The sequence below is a fragment of the Trichomycterus rosablanca genome, chromosome 3 (assembly GCF_030014385.1).
Source record: "Trichomycterus rosablanca isolate fTriRos1 chromosome 3, fTriRos1.hap1, whole genome shotgun sequence".
NCBI classification, from domain to species: Eukaryota; Metazoa; Chordata; class Actinopteri; order Siluriformes; family Trichomycteridae; genus Trichomycterus; species Trichomycterus rosablanca.
The window spans coordinates 9,826,186-9,846,503 of record NC_085990.1 but is presented as its reverse complement, the minus strand read 5'-3'; the positions used below and the strand labels follow the sequence as shown (position 1 = coordinate 9,846,503).

At 42.3% G+C, this 20,318-nt stretch overlaps 1 protein-coding gene across 1 annotated transcript in view; it reads left to right on the top strand.

Moving 5' to 3' along the window:
* LOC134310264 (transmembrane protein 65-like) overlaps nt 1–3,063 on the top strand; it is a 52,843-nt gene extending 49,780 nt beyond the window's left edge. Inside the window, exon 7 of the mRNA XM_062991813.1 lies at nt 2,748–3,063. Within this exon, the coding sequence (XP_062847883.1) occupies nt 2,748–2,888 (141 nt within the window). The 3' untranslated portion in view covers nt 2,889–3,063. The remainder of the gene's footprint in view (nt 1–2,747) is intronic.
* The last annotated feature ends 17,255 nt before the right edge of the window (nt 3,064–20,318 follow it).

Here is a 20,318-nt window from a genome sequence, read left to right as displayed (position 1 = left end):
CTCCTCAGTCAGCAGTGGAGGGTTGTATCGGTAGAGGGGAAGTGTTACGCAATCAGGGTAACTGGATACGACTAGATTAGGGGAGAAAATTGGGGGGGGGGATTTGGAGAAAAAGAGAAAAAAAAATTCGTTTCTCCACACCGAACTCATCACACCATGTCTTTATAGAAAATGCTTTGTGCACAGGAGCACAGTAATGCTGAAACATAAAAGGGCCTTCCCTAAACTGTTGCCACAAAGTTAAATGCATGTTAAAAACTTTAATGTAAAGTGAGTGAGTGAGGCTAAAACACTTCAACTCAATAATTAGCAGATGTCTCAGTACTTGTGGCCATGTAGGGTATGTAAGGGATACTCCCAACAGAGTTCCTGTGAAGAAACAACAGACGTCATCCAAAAATTTAAACAGTAAAATTACACTTTATATCTTACAATACTCTTGTTGGACATTCCAGTCCCAAACCACAGTCAATAATATGAAGGTCTGGTCCCCTGGCTTAAGGCTTTCCACAAGAATTTGCAGTTTGTCTGTGGGAATTTGTGCCTCAGTCAAAAGAGCATTTTCAGTCAGGCACTGATTCTGGATGAAAAGACCTGTCTTCCTCCATCCCAAAGATGTACATTGAGGTCAGAGTTGAGCTTGAACGAGCCTTCCCCAAACTGTTCTAACACAGAGTTGGAAGCATATATTAGATTCGATTACATTGATTTTACAGTATACACTTGTGACCTGAGGGAACTGCAATGAATATACAGTCGAATCCGGTTAATCGGACCACATCAGGACGCGATCGTTTTGGTCCTAATAACCGGCTGGTCCGATTACACGAACATGCCCTATGTTACAAGGAATGATAGTGGAATGATAGCTTTCTCGTGTAGACTTTAATCGTGATTGACAGGAGGGAATTCCTTGCACGTGTTGCCGGACACTCTTGTTTACGCTTGACTTCATTTCGCCGAAAAGCGGAGATGCAGATGGATCCAATAACCACGCTGCTGGCTACTGGGTGCTTCGTTGTGGGAAAGAAAGTGGTGGGCGTGTTCACCTCCCGCTGGTTTTGCTCTTGTCAACACAACTTTTTGGATTTCCTGACCTTTGATAAAAGCATAAATTCTCCCGGGGAGCCCAGGAATCCTCCCATATCTCGCTTTGCATCCGCTCTAAGTGGCGACTTGTGGCTTCTTTTTCTTATTCGCTCTCACGTTCTTTGGTCCGATTAAACGGAATTTTGGTCCAAATAAGCGAATAACATTACACGTACATAATAGGATTTGTTTCGGTACTTTAGAATTCGGTCCGAATAAGCGGCTGGTCCGATTAACCGGTGGTCCAATTAACCGGGTTCGACTGTATAATGAATTGGGCGCTCACTTGGCACAGTGTTTTGTTACGCTGGCCCACCACCTCTGAGATCCAGATTTAAATCTCAGCCATGCTCTCAACAGTCCTGGTGTCCACACAGACATGATTGGCTTTGTCTGAGGAAGGCTGGCCGAAGCCCTGCAATGAATTGGTGTCCAGTCTAGGGTTCTCCTACCTAGTGCTCACTGTTTCAACAAGTAACAAGTTTCTACTTGGCCATTCTGATGAAAGTGAAATGAAACAGTGAATGATACTGCTGCATGATATTTATCCTCTGACAGCTTCAATCAATTTTTCATCTGTGTTGTTTGCTCTCGAGGCGACAGAGACTTGATAGTAATGGACTGCACCACGTTCAGGATCCATTTCTCACTGAGCTAGAAGCTGACAAGCTCTCAGTGAGTCGTTCTGTAGTAGATAACACATTTTAAAGTCATGCAGATCCATAAAGACAGTCATCAATCAGACTTCATCAATACTACCTGAATTTACACCACCAGAAAAAGGCTGTTAGGCCATGAACACACATTTCTGACACAAATCTACAGCAGGAATTAAAAGCCAAGACTAGTTACTCTTCACAGAGCTTAGCATGGCTCTCCTTATGTGATACGGCTTTGTGTGAAAACACAACGCTGACAGGTGATAAAAAGCAGCAGCAGATTAGTTACGGCTTTCTTTGATCAGATCGGGGGCTGTGCAAGCGGTAGCAGAGTCACAATTGGGAATTGGAAAAGATTAGACTGGAAAATAATAGGTGGGTGGGGGGGGGGGGTCAAATAAGCACCCTGAAGCAGGAGGCTGCTTAGCATCCTGCTAACCATGCTAACTGGTGTGTAAGTAATAGTGTAAAAAACATGGCTGGTTCACCGCCAACTTGCATCGACTTGACTCTTGAATTTAAGCCGCAGCAGGGCCACCAGCTGTGTCTGATAGAGAGGAGCCTCCCTGCTGCTGCAGAGGCGACTCTGACTGCCGGGTGCTGAAAGAATACAGAGGTAGTAGTGTGTTCCTCCATATGCGCTTTCTGCAAAAATCCGCCACTGGCTGGTGTTAAGCTAAAGCTGGGACTTTACATGTGTTGGAAGAGGTGTGTGCTATTCTGCAACTCTCCTTTGCCAGTAAAGGTATCGTGCAACCAGCAGAGGCACCAAAGTGCAGAGCAAAATTAAACATAACAAATTAAATGCAAAAAAAGATGGGGGGTGGATTTAATCAAAAATATAATATACATAATAAAATTAATTCAAAAGGTATTGTGCGTCCTCGCTAAGCATTAGCATACAGTTAGTCTAGCTATTCAATGAGATATCAAATTGTGCACACTAGCCTGAGAACAACACCAAATATCTAATCATTTTCTGTTCTTTTGTACCTGCAGGGAAAAGCCATCGGAGTGGCAATCGGCTGCATCCTGGGAATGTTTCCTCTGCTCTTTTTTAAGGACGAAGAAGAAAAGACAGAGGAAGCAGGAAAGGAACAATCACCACCTCCTGCTTCCACCTCCCAGAAGAGTGCATGATAGAGAATCAAGTACCTCTCTGAAGTCCTGTCAATCACAAAACTGATCAGACTGACACACGAGCTGCCGGTCAGCAGCGTCGTTCCATCAACACTACACGCATGGTTTCCTTTGATGATGTTATTGTGCTGAAACTGCTGGTTCGTGTTTTGAAGTTTTTGATGATTCTGAGTTCCTGAGGAACGGTCTAGTGAAGCTTCTTCAACCATTTCAGCTGCTTCTTTAAATAACACCCTTTTTATAGAAACTAGGATCTACTAAAATACACCTTCAAGGCAGGGGCACTATTTATTTTTTTAACCAAGCCTCATATAGCTAACAAAACCTCAATATGTTAATTAACATTATATGGACAAAAGGATTGGGGCACCCCTAATTATATTGTATACTTAGTGTAATAAACTAAGTATATAAAGTAAATTATATGCTTTTAACTTTGAAGCAACAGTTTAAGGAAGGTCCAATCCTGTTCCAAGCAAAGCCGGGTCTATAAAGACCTTAGCCCCACTGAACAGCTTTGGAATGAATTGGAACTTCAATTGAGGCTTTCTTGACCAACATCAGTGCCCAACCATACAAATGCTGTATTGACTGAATGGGCACAAATCCCCACAGACAGACAGTACTTAGTCTTCAGAGAAGCCCTCTTAATAAATCACATAAAAGTTATTCTATTTTAATACCATTTGTTTTTTAAATGTGATGCTCAACAAGCTCATGGTCAGGTGTCCAAATACTTTTGGCCATATAGTATATGTGTAGTCTGTCAGTTAACCCAGGCTGCATCTTATCTAGCATGTGATGCTTCCATGAAACCAAAATTCACCTTATACAGATTTCAGATCAGAACTTCTCAAACATTCCTACAGATGAAAATTCCAGGTGTTTGTTGACATTTTGAGAGCATTTTTGTTAACCAATGTAGGATTAGAAATGTAATGAAAATGATTTTTACCACTAGTGGGCAGGAATGAGACAATAACGGAATAATGCAAGAACTTGCTACGTACACTCTACGTACCTCAGCCATGCTTCTGTGTTGTTAGGTGCCTTGATACAGAGGTGTCGTAAAAAAGAAGTTTTATTTTTATTTGGATGGAAAACAAAGCCTGACTTAGGAATATATCAATCACAAGGATTCTTCAAAAAAAAAGTGACCCAACTCTTCATGAACAAACTAGGAAATTCTAGTTTAAACCAGGAATCCAACAGAGCATATTTAGCCATGACATTTGGATAAAATGGATAAAAACATTTTTGTTGTTGCTACAAGTCAAAGTGATGTTAGACAGCGTATGCATCTCTAAGCTCCTGTATACAGAATGCATGAGAGTTAGCACCTCTAAACACTTCAGCTTCACAAATGTCAAGTGTCTCAGAGGTAACACGTGCTAGGCTTAACCCTCCCAGACTGACAACGACTACATTTAAAGAAACAAAAGCACAGTTATGTATATACCCCAATTATTAAGTTTATGTGTTTCAGACATATCTAATGCTAATAGGTGCATCTGGTCCAACACAGATGCGAAGTCAATAAAGCAGACTAGCTAGCACATGCCTCCTCAGACACGTATAAAGCCACAAGCACATGTTTACACACATTTTCTCAGCATGTACAGGACCACACTACTCTCTGTGTATTCCTCTTCCACTCCTGCCTGCGCCTTAGTCAGACAAAAGGAGTCGTTACAACATCAAGGCGGTGATTTGCCAAACGACCTCCCGTTCCTCAGACAAGGCCGATTGCATCTAGCATGTTAGACTGCCGAGCCACGCAAGCACCCCATGACCTCATTTTATTCAACTTTAGAGGTATTAGGTCTGAAGACAATAAATCACAGATGGCCTCTTTGATATTCCGTAGCACACGGCACTAAATATTCACACAATAATTTCAGTCCCGTTTTACGTTTGTGTGAAGGACGCTGGTCTCATTTTGTTCATGAAGTATTATTTTACATTTAGACTGTTTTAAAACGCTGCTGAACTTCTGATGTCATCGTCCTGAGCGGCGTAACCATGGGAACGCTGCATCTCTTTTTCAGAGATCAAGAAGGAAGAAGGTGAAGAGCTCTTATTAAAGGCCTGACTTGTTACATTTAAAAGCGATGAAGGAAGCACAAGGAGGAACTGGCATGCTGAACTCAGTGTGTGTGTGTGTGTGTGTAGATGTTACATTGTGGAGTTGAATGAAGCCATACGGAGAACATGTAAATGTACAGTATATATTTCTGTATATTATACAAGAAAATCGTTGAATATGAAACCTGTGCGATGTGGATTCATTGGAGACTTTAACATGCTTGCAGTGACTGCATTAATAATGAAACGGACAGACTGATCTGATTTTATACCTGCATGTTCGCTAAATTATTTATTAAAGTTCTCAGAGATTAAACAGAAATTGTGTTACAGAAATGTTTTGAACTCCTGTAATTATTTCCTCTGATTTCTTACTTGTACATAACTGCATCAGACACAAGAGAACACAAGAGTAGACAGCTAGTGCTAAAAGCTCACTCATAGAATTTCAGCAACTGTTCTTTTTCTGTGACTGAATAATCCAAACACGTTCTTTTTTTTCTACGCTCACTGTCCATTTTATCAGCTCCACTTACCATATTGAAGCACTTTGTAGTTCTACAATTACTGTCTGTAGTCCATCTGTTTCGCTGCATGCTTTGTTAGCCCCCTTTCATGTTGTTCTTTAATAGTCAGGACTCTCCCAGGACCACCACAGAGCAGGTATTATTTGGGTGGTGGATCATTCTCAGCACTGCAGTGACACTGACATGGTGGTGGTGTGTTAGTGTGTGTTGTGCTGGTATGAGTGGATCAGACACAGCACCGCTGCTGAAGTTTTTAAACACCTCACTGTCGCTGCTGGACTGAGAATAGTCCACCAATCAAAAACATCCAGCCAACAGCACCCCATGGGTAGCATCCTGTGACCATGAAAGGGGGCTAACAAAGCATGCAGAGAAACAGATGGACTATAGTCAGTAATTGTAATTGGTGTAACTTGTATATGGTAAGTGGAGCTGATAAGATGGACAGTGAGTATAGAAACAAGGAGGTGGTTTTAATGTTATGGCTGATTGGTGTATATACAGTGTATCACAAAAGTGAGTACACCCCTCACATTTCTGCAGATATTTAAGTATATCTTTTCATGGGACAACACTGACAAAATGACACTTTGACACAATGAAAAGTAGTCTGTGTGCAGCTTATATAACAGTGTAAATTTATTCTTCCCTCAAAATAACTCAATATACAGCCATTAATGTCTAAACCACCGGCAACAAAAGTGAGTACACCCCTTAGTGAAAGTTCCTGAAGTGTCAATATTTTGTGTGGCCACCATTATTTCCCAGAACTGCCTTAACTCTCCTGGGCATGGAGTTTACCAGAGCTTCACAGGTTGCCACTGGAATGCTTTTCCACTCCTCCATGACGACATCACGGAGCTGGCGGATATTCGAGACTTTGCGCTCCTCCACCTTCCGCTTGAGGATGCCCCAAAGATGTTCTATTGTATTGGGCCCCAGACCATGGCATTCCCACCACCATGCTTGACTGTAGGCATGACACACTTATCTTTGTACTCCTCACCTGATTGCCGCCACACATGCTTGAGACCATCTGAACCAAACAAATTAATCTTGGTCTCATCAGACCATAGGACATGGTTCCAGTAATCCATGTCCTTTGTTGACATGTCTTCAGCAAACTGTTTGCGGGCTTTCTTGTGTAGAGACTTCAGAAGAGGCTTCCTTCTGGGGTGACAGCCATGCAGACCAATTTGATGTAGTGTGCGGCGTATGGTCTGAGCACTGACAGGCTGACCCCCCACCTTTTCAATCTCTGCAGCAATGCTGACAGCACTCCTGCGCCTATCTTTCAAAGACAGCAGTTGGATGTGACGCTGAGCACGTGCACTCAGCTTCTTTGGACGACCAACGTGAGGTCTGTTTTGAGTGGACCCTGCTCTTTTAAAACGCTGGATGATCTTGGCCACTGTGCTGCAGCTCAGTTTCAGGTTGTTGGCAATCTTCTTGTAGCCTTGGCCATCTTCATGTAGCGCAACAATTCGTCTTTTAAGATCCTCAGAGAGTTCTTTGCCATGAGGTGCCATGTTGGAACTTTCAGTGACCAGTATGAGAGAGTGTGAGAGCTGTACTACTAAATTGAACACACCTGCTCCCTATGCACACCTGAGACCTAGTAACACTAACGAGTCACATGACATTTTGGAGGGAAAATGACAAGCAGTGCTCAATTTGGACATTTAGGGGTGTAGTCTCTTAGGGGTGTACTCACTTTTGTTGCCGGTGGGTTAGACATTAATGGCTGTATATTGAGTTATTTTGAGGGAAGAATAAATTTACACTGTTATATAAGCTGCACACAGACTACTTTTCATTGTGTCAAAGTGTCGTTTTGTCAGTGTTGTCCCATGAAAAGATATACTTAAATATCTGCAGAAATGTGAGGGGTGTACTCACTTTTGTGATACACTGTATATATATTTATATACGTGGAGAGACACACCCTGATCAACGCACTCCTTCCACACCCCTGTGCAGGCGCCATCAATCAGCAGCAGAGGTTGTAGTTGCATCAGTTACGAGGAGACCTTATCCGGTCTAGTACTACCCCACCCCTATATGAACAACAGGCTGATGATTGTTCATGTAGCCGCTCTGCCCAGCCGGATGGCAGAGCTGAGATTCGATACGATGTATTCGAGATCCCAGCTCTGGTGTGCTAGCTTGTGTTTTACCGCTGCGCCACCTGAGCAGCCAGCTCTTTTTTGTATTTTCTGTATATGTATTTTCCCAAAATTTTCCTCCCAATCGAGTCATATCCAAATACTGAAATTAGCCTCTACTTCTGCAGAGCTTTACTACTGACCGAGGAGGGTCATAACCATCACATGTCCCCTTCTATATGTGTGCAGTACTGACCTCTTCTTTTCATGCGCTAATCCCCATCATCCGCCGTCTCACAGTGTAGGCGCAGAGATAAGCCAGCAGAGGCCGTTTTTGCAGCAGTTATGAAGAAACCCTGTTCAGCCATTGTCCCGCCCCTTGCAGACATACAGCCAATCATGTGTTTGTGTAAGCGCACGGCTGGCTGGTAGCAGAGCTGAGATTCAAACTTGAGATCTCTAGTACTAGCATTAGGCTAGTATATTTTACTGCTTTGCTACCTGAGCACCATATAGTTATGTTTGTTTGTATACGACACAGCAACCAAAATTTGTGGATTATGATACAGCTGGTGACTTCTCCCCGCCCATGTAACTAAGGCTAGCTAACAGGTGTAACAAATCAATTATTTGAAGGAAATTATATGCTTCCAACTTGTGTGTGTGTGTGTGTGTGTGTGTGTGTGTGTGTTGATTTGAATATGTGAAATCAGCTGTGTTGGGGGGTGTTATAGTGAGTGATAGTGAGTAGGTCGGCAAAATAATTTGCTCCCTGGAGAACAAGTTGCTGCGGTAGAGAGTTGGATATGTGTGTGTGTGTGTGTGTGTGTCCATTACAAGGCAGGAGTAAATTAGATGTCGTATAAGTTTAGAAATGTGTGTGTGTGTGTGTCTGTTTCACACCTTCCAAATTAAACAAGCTCAAATACTAAACACACCATGACAGACTGATAGAATACTGAGATTAGGGTTACAAAAACGGTATGGCCAAAAGTATGTGGGCCGCAGACTAGGAGCTAGTTGGAAATCCCATTTCAGGACCACAGGCGATCTCCTTTGCTGCTATAGCAGCTTCTACTCTTTTTGGAAGGTTTTCCACAAGATATTGTAGAATTGGTGCCAACTTAATCCAAAGACCATGTGTAAGGTCAGGCATTGATGTTGGATAATAAGGTCTGACTTGCCACCATTGTTCCAATTCATCCTGAAAGTGTTCAGAATGCTTGAGGTCACAGCTCCGTGCAGGCCACTGGAGTCCCTTCCACATTCCTGTTCCTTCATACTGGAACAGGAAAAAGCCTTTGCTTATAGAATCCACATGTTAGGAGGAGTGTTCACATACACTGACCAGGCATAACATTCTGAAGTGAATAACACTGATTATCTCTTCATCATGGCACCTGTTAGTGGGTGGGATATATTAGGCAGCAGGTGAACATTTCATCCTCGAAGTCGAAGCAGGAAAAATGAACAAGTGTGAGGATTTGAGCGAGTTTGACAAGGGCCAAATTGTGATGGCTAGATGACTGGGTCAAAGCATCTCCAAAACTGCAGCTCATGTGGGGTGTTCCCGGTCTGCAGTGGTCAGTATCTATCAAAAGTGGTCCAAGGATGGAACAGTGGTAAATCGGCGACAGGGTCATGGGCGGCCAAGGCTCACTGATGCACGTGGGGAGCAAAGGCTGGCCCGTGTTCTCTGATCAAACAGACGAGCTACTGTAGCTCAAATTGCTGAAGAAGTTAATACACAGTGCATCACAGTTTGTTGCATATGGAGCAGCAAAAGGGGGACCAACACAATATTAGGAAGGTGGTCATAATGTTATGCCTCATCTGTGTATATTTGGTCTTATAGTGTAAGACATGCAGTTAAAAAGGATTTAGGCATGACACCTACATGTATGGAAGATCCTGGTATGGACCAACTATTTGCACAGTATAATGCAACTCTTCAATAAAAATCTGACTGTTTGTGACTTGGCCCTGTCAGTCTCAGCTTTGGGGTATTCCAGTTACAAAATGTCAACTATCTATTAATAAAACCTAAAATGTAAAGGCTTGACATTTCGTACCATGAACAGCCATGAATTGATTAACATTTTGCCTGGTTGGGTTAAGTCCATCCCCTCTGTGTCCTCCAGCTAGAACACTTTTCTTTATCTAAATAAGTCAAGTGACTTTTCTGCTTCTTTTTTGGTTTCTCCTCAAAATAATTGAAGGCTGGCTGGATGCTCATTAGGTAAAGGTTGAAATACACAATTTAGATGCTGTATTCACTCGATCCAGCAAATTTTTTGCTGATGTAGAATGTCAGCATTCTGTTTATTTTAGGAACTCATATAGTGTTTGTTTTCCCCTTTGTTGAAACCGCTCTTGATGAATGAATCACTTCAGAGGATTCATGGATTTGCCGGTCTCATTAAACGACCGGTATGCACAGGGGAGCATGAGTCTTTGTGGTAGGGGATCTACTCACACAGTGCTGGAACTGGCAGGTCTGGATGGTTTAGATATGGAAGGCCAGAGTACTCTGTATGTCATATCGAGACATCCAGTGCTCATTCCTGCACTACCCCTGTATACACCACTTGTTGTGGGTTGCAGAGGTTTTCTTGTCTTTCAATTGTTACTTTGTTTCTATTAATTTAGCTGCCCATGTATTTGAGGTTGTCCCCCTTTTTTGTTAGTGGCTTTTTAGTCACAACATTATTCTTTCGTTTCAATATCTGAAAATGGGTTTTAATTCCTATCTTGAAGGTACGTTGCACGTTGTTCTCTCTCTAGAGTGTCCAGCCTTGCTACACCAAGCAGCTAAAATGCTCTATTTTCTATTTTTAGTCTCTGTACAGGGTGGTCAAGGTGCAACAATGTGTTGGTACTGGCATACTATTAAAATTAAAATTATTATTTACCAGTATGCTAGACCAATAAACAGACTGAGTGAAAAATTTACATAAACTTGTTCCTTGGTCAGTCAATCTTCAACATCTTTTTCAATGATAGAAACAAACACTTCGTAGTCCAAAAATTTTTCAAAATTTTGAGCTTTTTTCGGTTTATTGTGAATATTCCTGATAATCTACTTGGTCAAAATACACACACAGTAGTTTATTTATGATTATAATTTTGTTTTTTGAAGTGCTTGAGTGGCGTAGCAGTAAATCTCAGTATTGGTATTGGCTGGTTAGGTGTTTAAGCAGAAATGCTTGGCTGAGACTGTGGGGATGGCCGAGCAGCTTTGCTATCGGAAACCCTAACCCTGAACACCTTTGGGATTAACTGGATCAGTGATTGGAAGCCAGGCCATAATCAGTAAGTAACAAATGTTTCTATGATCATACCCGTAAGCCGTAGCCTAGTGGTTAAGGCACAGGACTAGTAATCCAAAGGTTGCTGGTTCAAGCCTCACCACTGCTAGGTTGCTGCTATTGGGCCCTTGAGCAAGGCCCTAAACCCTCACTTGCTCAGACTGTATACTGTAATGTAAGTCGCTTTGGATAAAGGCGTCTGCTAAATGCCGAAAATATAAATGTAATCATACTCTAAAATATTGTGGAAAACCTTTACTCCTAATCATCCATGATTTCAGGATGTCCATATAATTTGTCAGAAGAAGCAATAAATGCTAATTAATGTAGATTTATATTGTTGTTGAGAAAACACCTGGTTTTATCCATTAATTACTTTATTTAAGGAGTCTTGATTATTCAGTACAACTGTTCATTACTCTATATTGTAATAGATGTGCATGCATTTGCATTAGGTTGGTCCTTAATTGAGTCATGAGAAAAGGAAATTTATTAAGTCTTACCTGTTTAAATGTCAATTACTAGCCTGAACATTATCAGAGGGAGAAGACATGGTGAGTCTAATGGATCAAATTATTTAGCTAAATTGCAACACAGCCTTGAGTGTGTTAAAATGTAATAACTACTGATAATAACATTGATAAAAGCCTTTAGCTAATACTTTTTTCTTATATACAAAACAAACAGGAGCCAGTATATTTACAGTATATGGACACAATTATTGGGACACACCTTTGAATCTTTTAATTCATGTGTTGTAGGCACAACAATTTTATTGAGTGTAACAAATCACAGTTACATAAAGGATATTATAAGCTTCCAACTTCGACTAAATGGGCACAAATTCCCACAGACATACTTTAAAGTCCTGTGAGAAGTGTTCTCAGACTAGTGACTCTTTCTATAGCTGAAAAGGTCAAAGAGGTCACTTTATTTTATTAACATTTGTTTTTGAAATGGGATGTCCAGCAAGCTCATAGTTAGGTGTCCTAGTACTTTTGGCCATATAGCATACACATATCATCCAAAACGTTAAAACGACATTTGAAGGACTGCTGTGGCGTCTGATAGCAGGACATTACCAGCAGGTCCTTCAGCTTTTGTATGTTATGAGGTGGATCATCCTACATGATCTCTTACCCTGGTAATTGGTGCACATGTGTCCTGTCGTCCACATGATCTCGGTGAAAACACTGTCCAACTTCAGAGAAACAGCTCCCCCTGCTGTCTAAATCTCTGATGGCTGTAGCACTGGTAGATGAGCAAGAACAACCTGCAACCTTAAACATATGGAAATAAAGCCATTATTGAATAAATTGCACCAGACCATGAGCTTGTTGGACATCTAGTTTTAAAATCAAATGGTATAAAATTAGACTGACCTGTGATATTTTGAGCTGTAACAAGAGCCACTCTTCTAAGATTCTAAGAAGACTTCTCACAAAAATGTAAGTATGTCTGTGGAAATTTGTGCCCATTCAGTCAAAAGAGCATTTGTATGGCCTCGGTTGATGTTCCAGTTTATTCCAACGCTGTTCAGTGAGCCTGTGGTCAGGATTCTGTGCAGGACACTGGAGTTTCTTCAAACCAAGATTTTCTTTATGTCTTTATAATGCGCATGGGCACAGTCATGCCGGAACATGGACGGGTCTTCCCTAAACTGTTGCTGCAAAGTTGGAAGTATATAATTTACTTTATGTTGAGTTATTACACCTGTTAGCAACTGTTGTGGCTGAAAAACATGAATTAAAAAATTAGAAGGGGACTTTTGTCCATATAGTTTACAATACAATAGAGATTTTAAACTACAGTGTATCACAAAAGTGAGTACACCCCTCACATTTCTGCAAATATTTTATTATATCTTTTCATGGGACAACACTATAGAAATAAAACTTGGATATAACTTAGAGTAGTCAGTGTACAACTTGTATAGCAGTGTAGATTTACTGTCTTCTGAAAATAACTCAACACACAGCCATTAATGTCTAAATGGCTGGCAACATAAATGAGTACACCCCACAGTGAACATGTCCAAATTGTGCCCAAAGTGTCAATATTTTGTGTGACCACCATTATTATCCAGCACTGCCTTAACCCTCCTGGGCATGGAATTCACCAGAGCTGCACAGGTTGCTACTGGAATCCTCTTCCACTCCTCCATGATGACATCACGGAGCTGGTGGATGTTAGACACCTTGAACTCCTCCACCTTCCACTTGAGGATGCGCCACAGGTGCTCAATTGGGTTTAGTCCATCACCTTTACCTTCAGCTTCCTCAGCAAGGCAGTTGTCATCTTGGAGGTTGTGTTTGGGGTCGTTATCCTGTTGGAAAACTGCCATGAGGCCCAGTTTTCGAAGGGAGGGGATCATGCTCTGTTTCAGAATGTCACAGTACATGTTGGAATTCATGTTTCCCTCAATGAACTGCAGCTCCCCAGTGCCAGCAACACTCATGCAGCCCAAGACCATGATGCTACCACCACCATGCTTGACTGTAGGCAAGATACAGTTGTCTTGGTACTTCTCACCAGGGCGCCGCCACACATGCTGGACACCATCTGAGCCAAACAAGTTTATCTTGGTCTCGTCAGACCACAGGGCATTCCAGTAATCCATGTTCTTGGACTGCTTGTCTTCAGCAAACTATTTGCTGGCTTTCTTGTGCGTCAGCTTCCTTCTGGGATGATGACCATGCAGACTGAGTTGATGCAGTGTGTGGCGTATGGTCTGAGCACTAACAGGCTGACCTCCCACGTCTTCAACCTCTGCAGCAATGCTGGCAGCACTCATGTGTCTATTTTTTAAAGCCAACCTCTGGATATGACGCCGAACACGTGGACTCAACTTCTTTGGTCGACCCTGGCGAAGCCTGATCCGAGTGGAACCTGTCCTGGAAAACCGCTGTATGACCTTGGCCACCATGCTGTAGCTCAGTTTCAGGGTGTTAGCAATCTTCTTATAGCCCAGGCCATCTTTGTGGAGAGCAACAATTCTATTTCTCACATCCTCAGAGAGTTCTTTGCCATGAGGTGCCATGTTGAATATCCAGTGGCCAGTATGAGAGAATTGTACCCAAAACACCTAATTTAACAGCCCTGCTCCCCATTTACACCTGGGACCTTGACACATGACACCAGGGAGGGACAACGACACATTTGGGCACAATTTGGACATGTTCACTGTGGGGTGTACTCACTTATGTTGCAGCTATTTAGACATTAATGGCTGTGTGTTGAGTTATTTTCAGAAGACAGTAAATCTACACTGCTATACAAGCTGTACACTGACTACTCTAAGTTATATCCAAGTTTCATGTCTATAGTGTTGTCCCATGAAAAGATATAATGAAATATTTGCAGAAATGTGAGGGGTGTACTCACTTTTGTGATACACTGTATATGTTTATCCAACACCATGTTTTTGGTAGTGTGAGCCCACATGGACACAAAGAGAACATACCAAACTCTTTTCAGGCAGTTGACCAGAAGCAAGGTTTGAACACGAAAAGGAAAAAAAAGAGTCAAAGTCCTCATGAAAGCACATCAAGACCACTTCAAGCACAACAGGTATTCTGTCCAAGAAAAACTTTTAAGAATGAAACGTTTGGCAGAATATGAAAAGTTTGATTCTGAGCTGTGTGGAGTAATGAACTGTGATTAGAGTTGTTTGGTAAAGCTCCGGAGAGGCGTCTTTCTTTAAGACCTGATAACAAATACAACAGTTATGAATGAGGAATCAGGTTGTAAGAGCTTTTTAGCTGCTGGTACTGGGGTGCTGCTTCACTGTAAAAAGTAAATTAATTTAAAAACAATTATTTGGCCGCTCAGGTGGCGCAGCGGTAAAGTACGCTAGCACACCAGAGTTGGGGTTTCGAATACATCGTATCAAATCTCAGCTCTGCCTTCCGACTGGGTTGGGTGGCTGCATGAACAACGATTGGCTGTTGTTCAGGGTTGGGGTAAAAAGTCGGATCATAGGTCCTCATAACCGGTGCAACTGTGGCCTCTGCTGGCTGACTGATGGCGCCTGCACAGGGCTGAGGAATAATGCTGATGGGGTGTGGCCCTCCATGCACAGTGCCTGTCGGTGTATGAACTCGACTTGTGCAGGTGAAAAATGCAGTCTGTACTGACTGTACGTGCCGGAGGGGGCGTATGTCAGTTGAAAGGCGTCCTCAGTCAGCGTTGAAGGGTCGAATCAGTATAGAGGACGCAATCAGGGTAATTGGACATGACTAGATTAGGGGAGAAAAATTTGGGAAAAAAGTGGGAAAAATTATATATACAGTGTATCACAAAAGTGAGTACACCCCTCACATTTCTGCAGATATTTAAGTATATCTTTTCATGGGACAACACTGACAAAATGACACTTTGACACAATGAAAAGTAGTCTGTGTGCAGCTTATATAACAGTGTAAATTTATTCTTCCCTCAAAATAACTCAATATACAGCCATTAATGTCTAAACCACCGGCAACAAAAGTGAGTACACCCCTTAGTGAAAGTTCCTGAAGTGTCAATATTTTGTGTGGCCACCATTATTTCCCAGAACTGCCTTAACTCTCCTGGGCATGGAGTTTACCAGAGCTTCACAGGTTGCCACTGGAATGCTTTTCCACTCCTCCATGACGACATCACGGAGCTGGCGGATATTCGAGACTTTGCGCTCCTCCACCTTCCACTTGAGGATGCCCCAAAGATGTTCTATTGGGTTTAGGTCTGGAGACATGCTTGGCCAGTCCATCACCTTTACCCTCAGCCTCTTCAATAAAGCAGTGGTTGTCTTAGAGGTGTGTTTGGGGTCATTATCATGCTGGAACACTGCCCTGCGACCCAGTTTCCGGAGGGAGGGGATCATGCTCTGCTTCAGTATTTCACAGTACATATTGGAGTTCATGTGTCCCTCAATGAAATGTAACTCCCCAACACCTGCTGCACTCATGCAGCCCCAGACCATGGCATTCCCACCACCATGCTTGACTGTAGGCATGACACACTTATCTTTGTACTCCTCACCTGATTGCCGCCACACATGCTTGAGACCATCTGAACCAAACAAATTAATCTTGGTCTCATCAGACCATAGGACATGGTTCCAGTAATCCATGTCCTTTGTTGACAAGTCTTCAGCAAACTGTTTGCGGGCTTTCTTGTGTAGAGACTTCAGAGGAGGCTTCCTTCTGGGGTGACAGCCATGCAGACCAATTTGATGTAGTGTGCGGCGTATGGTCTGAGCACTGACAGGCTGACCCCCCACCTTTTCAATCTCTGCAGCAATGCTGACAGCACTCCTGCGCCTATCTTTCAAAGACAGCAGTTGGATGTGACGCTGAGCACGTGCACTCAGCTTCTTTGGACGACCAACGCGAGGTCTGTTCTGAGTGGACCCTGCTCTTTTAAAATGCTGCATCATCTTGGCCACTGTGCTGCAGCTCAGTTTCAGGGTGTTGGCAATCTTCTTGTAGCCTTGGTCATCTTCATGTAGCGCAACAATTCGTCTTTTAAGATCCTCAGAGAGTTCTTTGCCATGAGGTGCCATGTTGGAACTTTCAGTGACCAGTATGAGAGAGTGTGAGAGCTGTACTATTAAATTGAACACACCTGCTCCCTATGCACACCTGAGACCTAGTAACACTAACAAATCACATGACATTTTGGAGGAAAAATGACAAGCAGTGCTCAATTTGGACATTTAGGGGTGTAGTCTCTTAGGGGTGTACTCACTTTTGTTGCCAGTGGTTTAGACATTAATGGCTGTATATTGAGTTATTTTGAGGGAAGAATAAATTTACACTGTTATATAAGCTGCACACAGACTACTTTTCATTGTGTCAAAGTGTCATTTTGTCAGTGTTGTCCCATGAAAAGATATACTTAAATATCTGCAGAAATGTGAGGGGTGTACTCACTTTTGTGATACACTGTATATATATATATACATTTGTTTGTTGCTAAATGATGATTTATTGTAAAGGTTAACATTTTGCCATATCTGGCATGGCCCATTTTTGATTTTGAATAGAAGTGCATTTCTTAAACAGTTTTCTAAAGAAAAAAATCAGACAGCACTTTAGTTCTTCTTAAAAACCCACACTTTTATTTCAACCCAAAATCTAAAAAGATAGAACTCCGGGTTCTTTCATAATTCGCATTAACACAAAAATACTGAATAAATAGTTATTAAATGACATTCATATAAAATTATGTTCTGGTCCCAGCACTGTGTAGTACCTCGAGTTAAAACACTTTAAAAATCTTGAATCATCATTAATTCATGTAGTTAATGTGCAATAAGTTTTTTTCTTCAGAACAACCAGAAATGGCATGACATAATACGACTTTACAGTCCGTCCTGTTTCTCCCTATACAGTGTATCACAAAAGTGAGTACACCCCTCACATTTCTGCAAATATTTTATTATATCTTTTCATGGGACAACACTATAGAAATAAAACTTGGATATAACTTAGAGTAGTACAGTGCCTTGCAAAAGTATTCAGCCCCCTTGAACTTTTCAACCTTTTGCCACATTTCAGGCTTCAAACATAACGATATGAAATTGTAATTTTTTGTGAAGAATCAACAACAAGTGGGACACAATCGTGAAGTGGAACGAAATTTATTGGATATTTTAAACTTTTTTTAGAAATAAAAAACTGAAAAGTGGGGCGTGCAATATTATACAGCCCCCTTGCGTTAATACTTTGTAGCGCCACCTTTTGCTGCGATTACAGCTGCAAGTCGCTTGGGGTATGTCTCTATCAGTTTTGCACATCGAGAGACAGAAATTTTTGCCCATTCTTCCTTGCAAAACAGCTCGAGCTCAGTGAGGTTGGATGGAGAGCGTTTGTGAACAGCAGTTTTCAGCTCTTTCCACAGATTCTCGATGGGATTCAGGTCTGGACTTTGACTTGGCCATTCTAACACCTGGATACGTTTATTTGTGAACCATTCCATTGTAGATTTTGCTTTATGTTTTGGATCATTGTCTTGTTGGAAGATAAATCTCCGTTCCAGTCTCAGGTCTTTTGCAGACTGCAACAGGTTTTCTTCCAGAATGGTCCTGTATTTGGCTCCATCCATCTTCCCATCAATTTTAACCATCTTCCCTGTCCCTGCTGAAGAAAAGCAGGCCCAAACCATGATGCTGCCACCACCATGTTTGACAGTGGGGATGGTGTGTTCAGGGTGATGAGCTGTGTTGCTTTTACGCCAAACATAACGTTTTGCATTGTGGCCAAAAAGTTCGATTTTTTCGCTTGCACAGTGCTCCTTGAGATGTTTAAAGCTTGGGAAATCTTTTTGTATCCAAATCCGGCTTTAAACTTCTCCACAACAGTATCTCGGACCTGCCTGGTGTGTTCCTTGGTCTTCATGATGCTCTCTGCGCTTTAAACAGAACTCTGAGACTGTCACAGAGCAGGTGCATTTATACGGAGACTTGATTACACACAGGTGGATTCTATTTATCACCATCAGTCATTTAGGTCAACTTTGGATCATTCAGAGATCCTCACTGAACTTCTGGAGTGAGTTTGCTGCACTGAAAGTAAAGGGGCTGAATAATATTGCACGCCCCACTTTTCAGTTTTTTATTTCTAAAAAAAGTTTAAAATATCCAATACATTTCGTTCTACTTCACGATTGTGTCCCACTTGTTGTTGATTCTTCACAAAAAATTACAATTTCATATCGTTATGTTTGAAGCCTGAAATGTGGCAAAAGGTTGAAAAGTTCAAGGGGGCTGAATACTTTTGCAAGGCACTGTATGTGTACAACTTGTATAGCAGTGTAGATTTACTGTCTTCTGAAAATAACTCAACACACAGCCATTAATGTCTAAATGGCTGGCAACATAAGTGAGTACACCCCACAGTGAACATGTCCAAATTGTGCCCAAAGTGTCAATATTTTGTGTGACCACCATTATTATCCAGCACTGCCTTAACCCTCCTGGGCATGGAATTCACCAGAGCTGCACAGGTTGCTACTGGAATCCTCTTCCACTCCTCCATGATGACATCACGGAGCTGGTGGATGTTAGACACCTTGAACTCCTCCACCTTCCACTTGAGGATGCGCCACAGGATCACCTTTACCTTCAGCTTCCTCAGCAAGGCAGTTGTCATCTTGGAGGTTGTGTTTAAGGTCGTTATCCTGTTGGAAAACAGTTTTCGAAGGGAGGGGATCATGCTCTATTTCAGAATGTCACAGTACATGTTGGAATTCATGTTTCCCTCAATGAACTGCAGCTCCCCAGTGCCAGCAACACTCATGCAGCCCAAGACCATGATGCTACCACCACCATGCTTGACTGTAGGCAAGATACAGTTGTCTTGGTACTTCTCACCAGGGCGCCGCCACACATGCTGGACATCATCTGAGCCAAACAAGTTTATCTTGGTCTCGTCAGACCACAGGGCATTCCAGTAATCCATGTTCTTGGGCTGCTTGTTTTCAGCAAACTGTTTGCTGGCTTTCTTGTGCGTCAGCTTTCTTCTGGGATGACGACCATGCAGACCGAGTTGATGCAGTGTGCGGCGTATGGTCTGAGCACTGACAGGCTGACCTCCCACGTCTTCAACCTCTGCAGCAATGCTGGCAGCACTCATGTGTCTATTTTTTAAAGCCAACCTCTGGATATGACGCCGAACACGTGGACTCAACTTCTTTGGTCGACCCTGGCGAAGCCTGTTCCGAGTGGAACCTGTCCTGGAAAACCACTGTATGACCTTGGCCACCATGCTGTAGCTCAGTTTCAGGGTGTTAGCAATCTTCTTATAGCCCAGGCCATCTTTGTGGAGAGCAACAATTCTATTTCTCACATCCTCAGAGAGTTCTTTGCCATGAGGTGCCATGTTGAATATCCAGTGGCCAGTATGAGAGAATTGTACCCAAAACTCCTAATTTAACAGCCCTGCTCCCCATTTACACCTGGGACCTTGACACATGACACCAGGGAGGGACAACGACACATTTGGGCACAATTTGGACATGTTCACTGTGGGGTCGTACTCACTTATGTTGCCAGCTATTTAGATATTAATGGCTGTGTGTTGAGTTATTTTCAGAAGATAGTAAATCTACACTGCTATACAAGCTGTACACTGACTACTCTAAGTTATATCCAAGTTTCATGTCTATAGTGTTGTCCCATGAAAAGATATAATGAAATATTTGCAGAAATGTGAGGGGTGTACTCACTTTTGTGATACACTGTAGCTCAGTCTTCATTTCGGACAGGAAGAGCGTGTTGAACTGAGAGTGAGGACAGCATAGCGTCTGCCATCCGCTCAGTTCCAGTTCAGCCAGTTTGTATTGTGGCTCACACAGAAGGTCCTTTGTGCAGCTTTAATGCCTCAACAGAGTCTCTCGCACAGACACATACAACACCGTTGT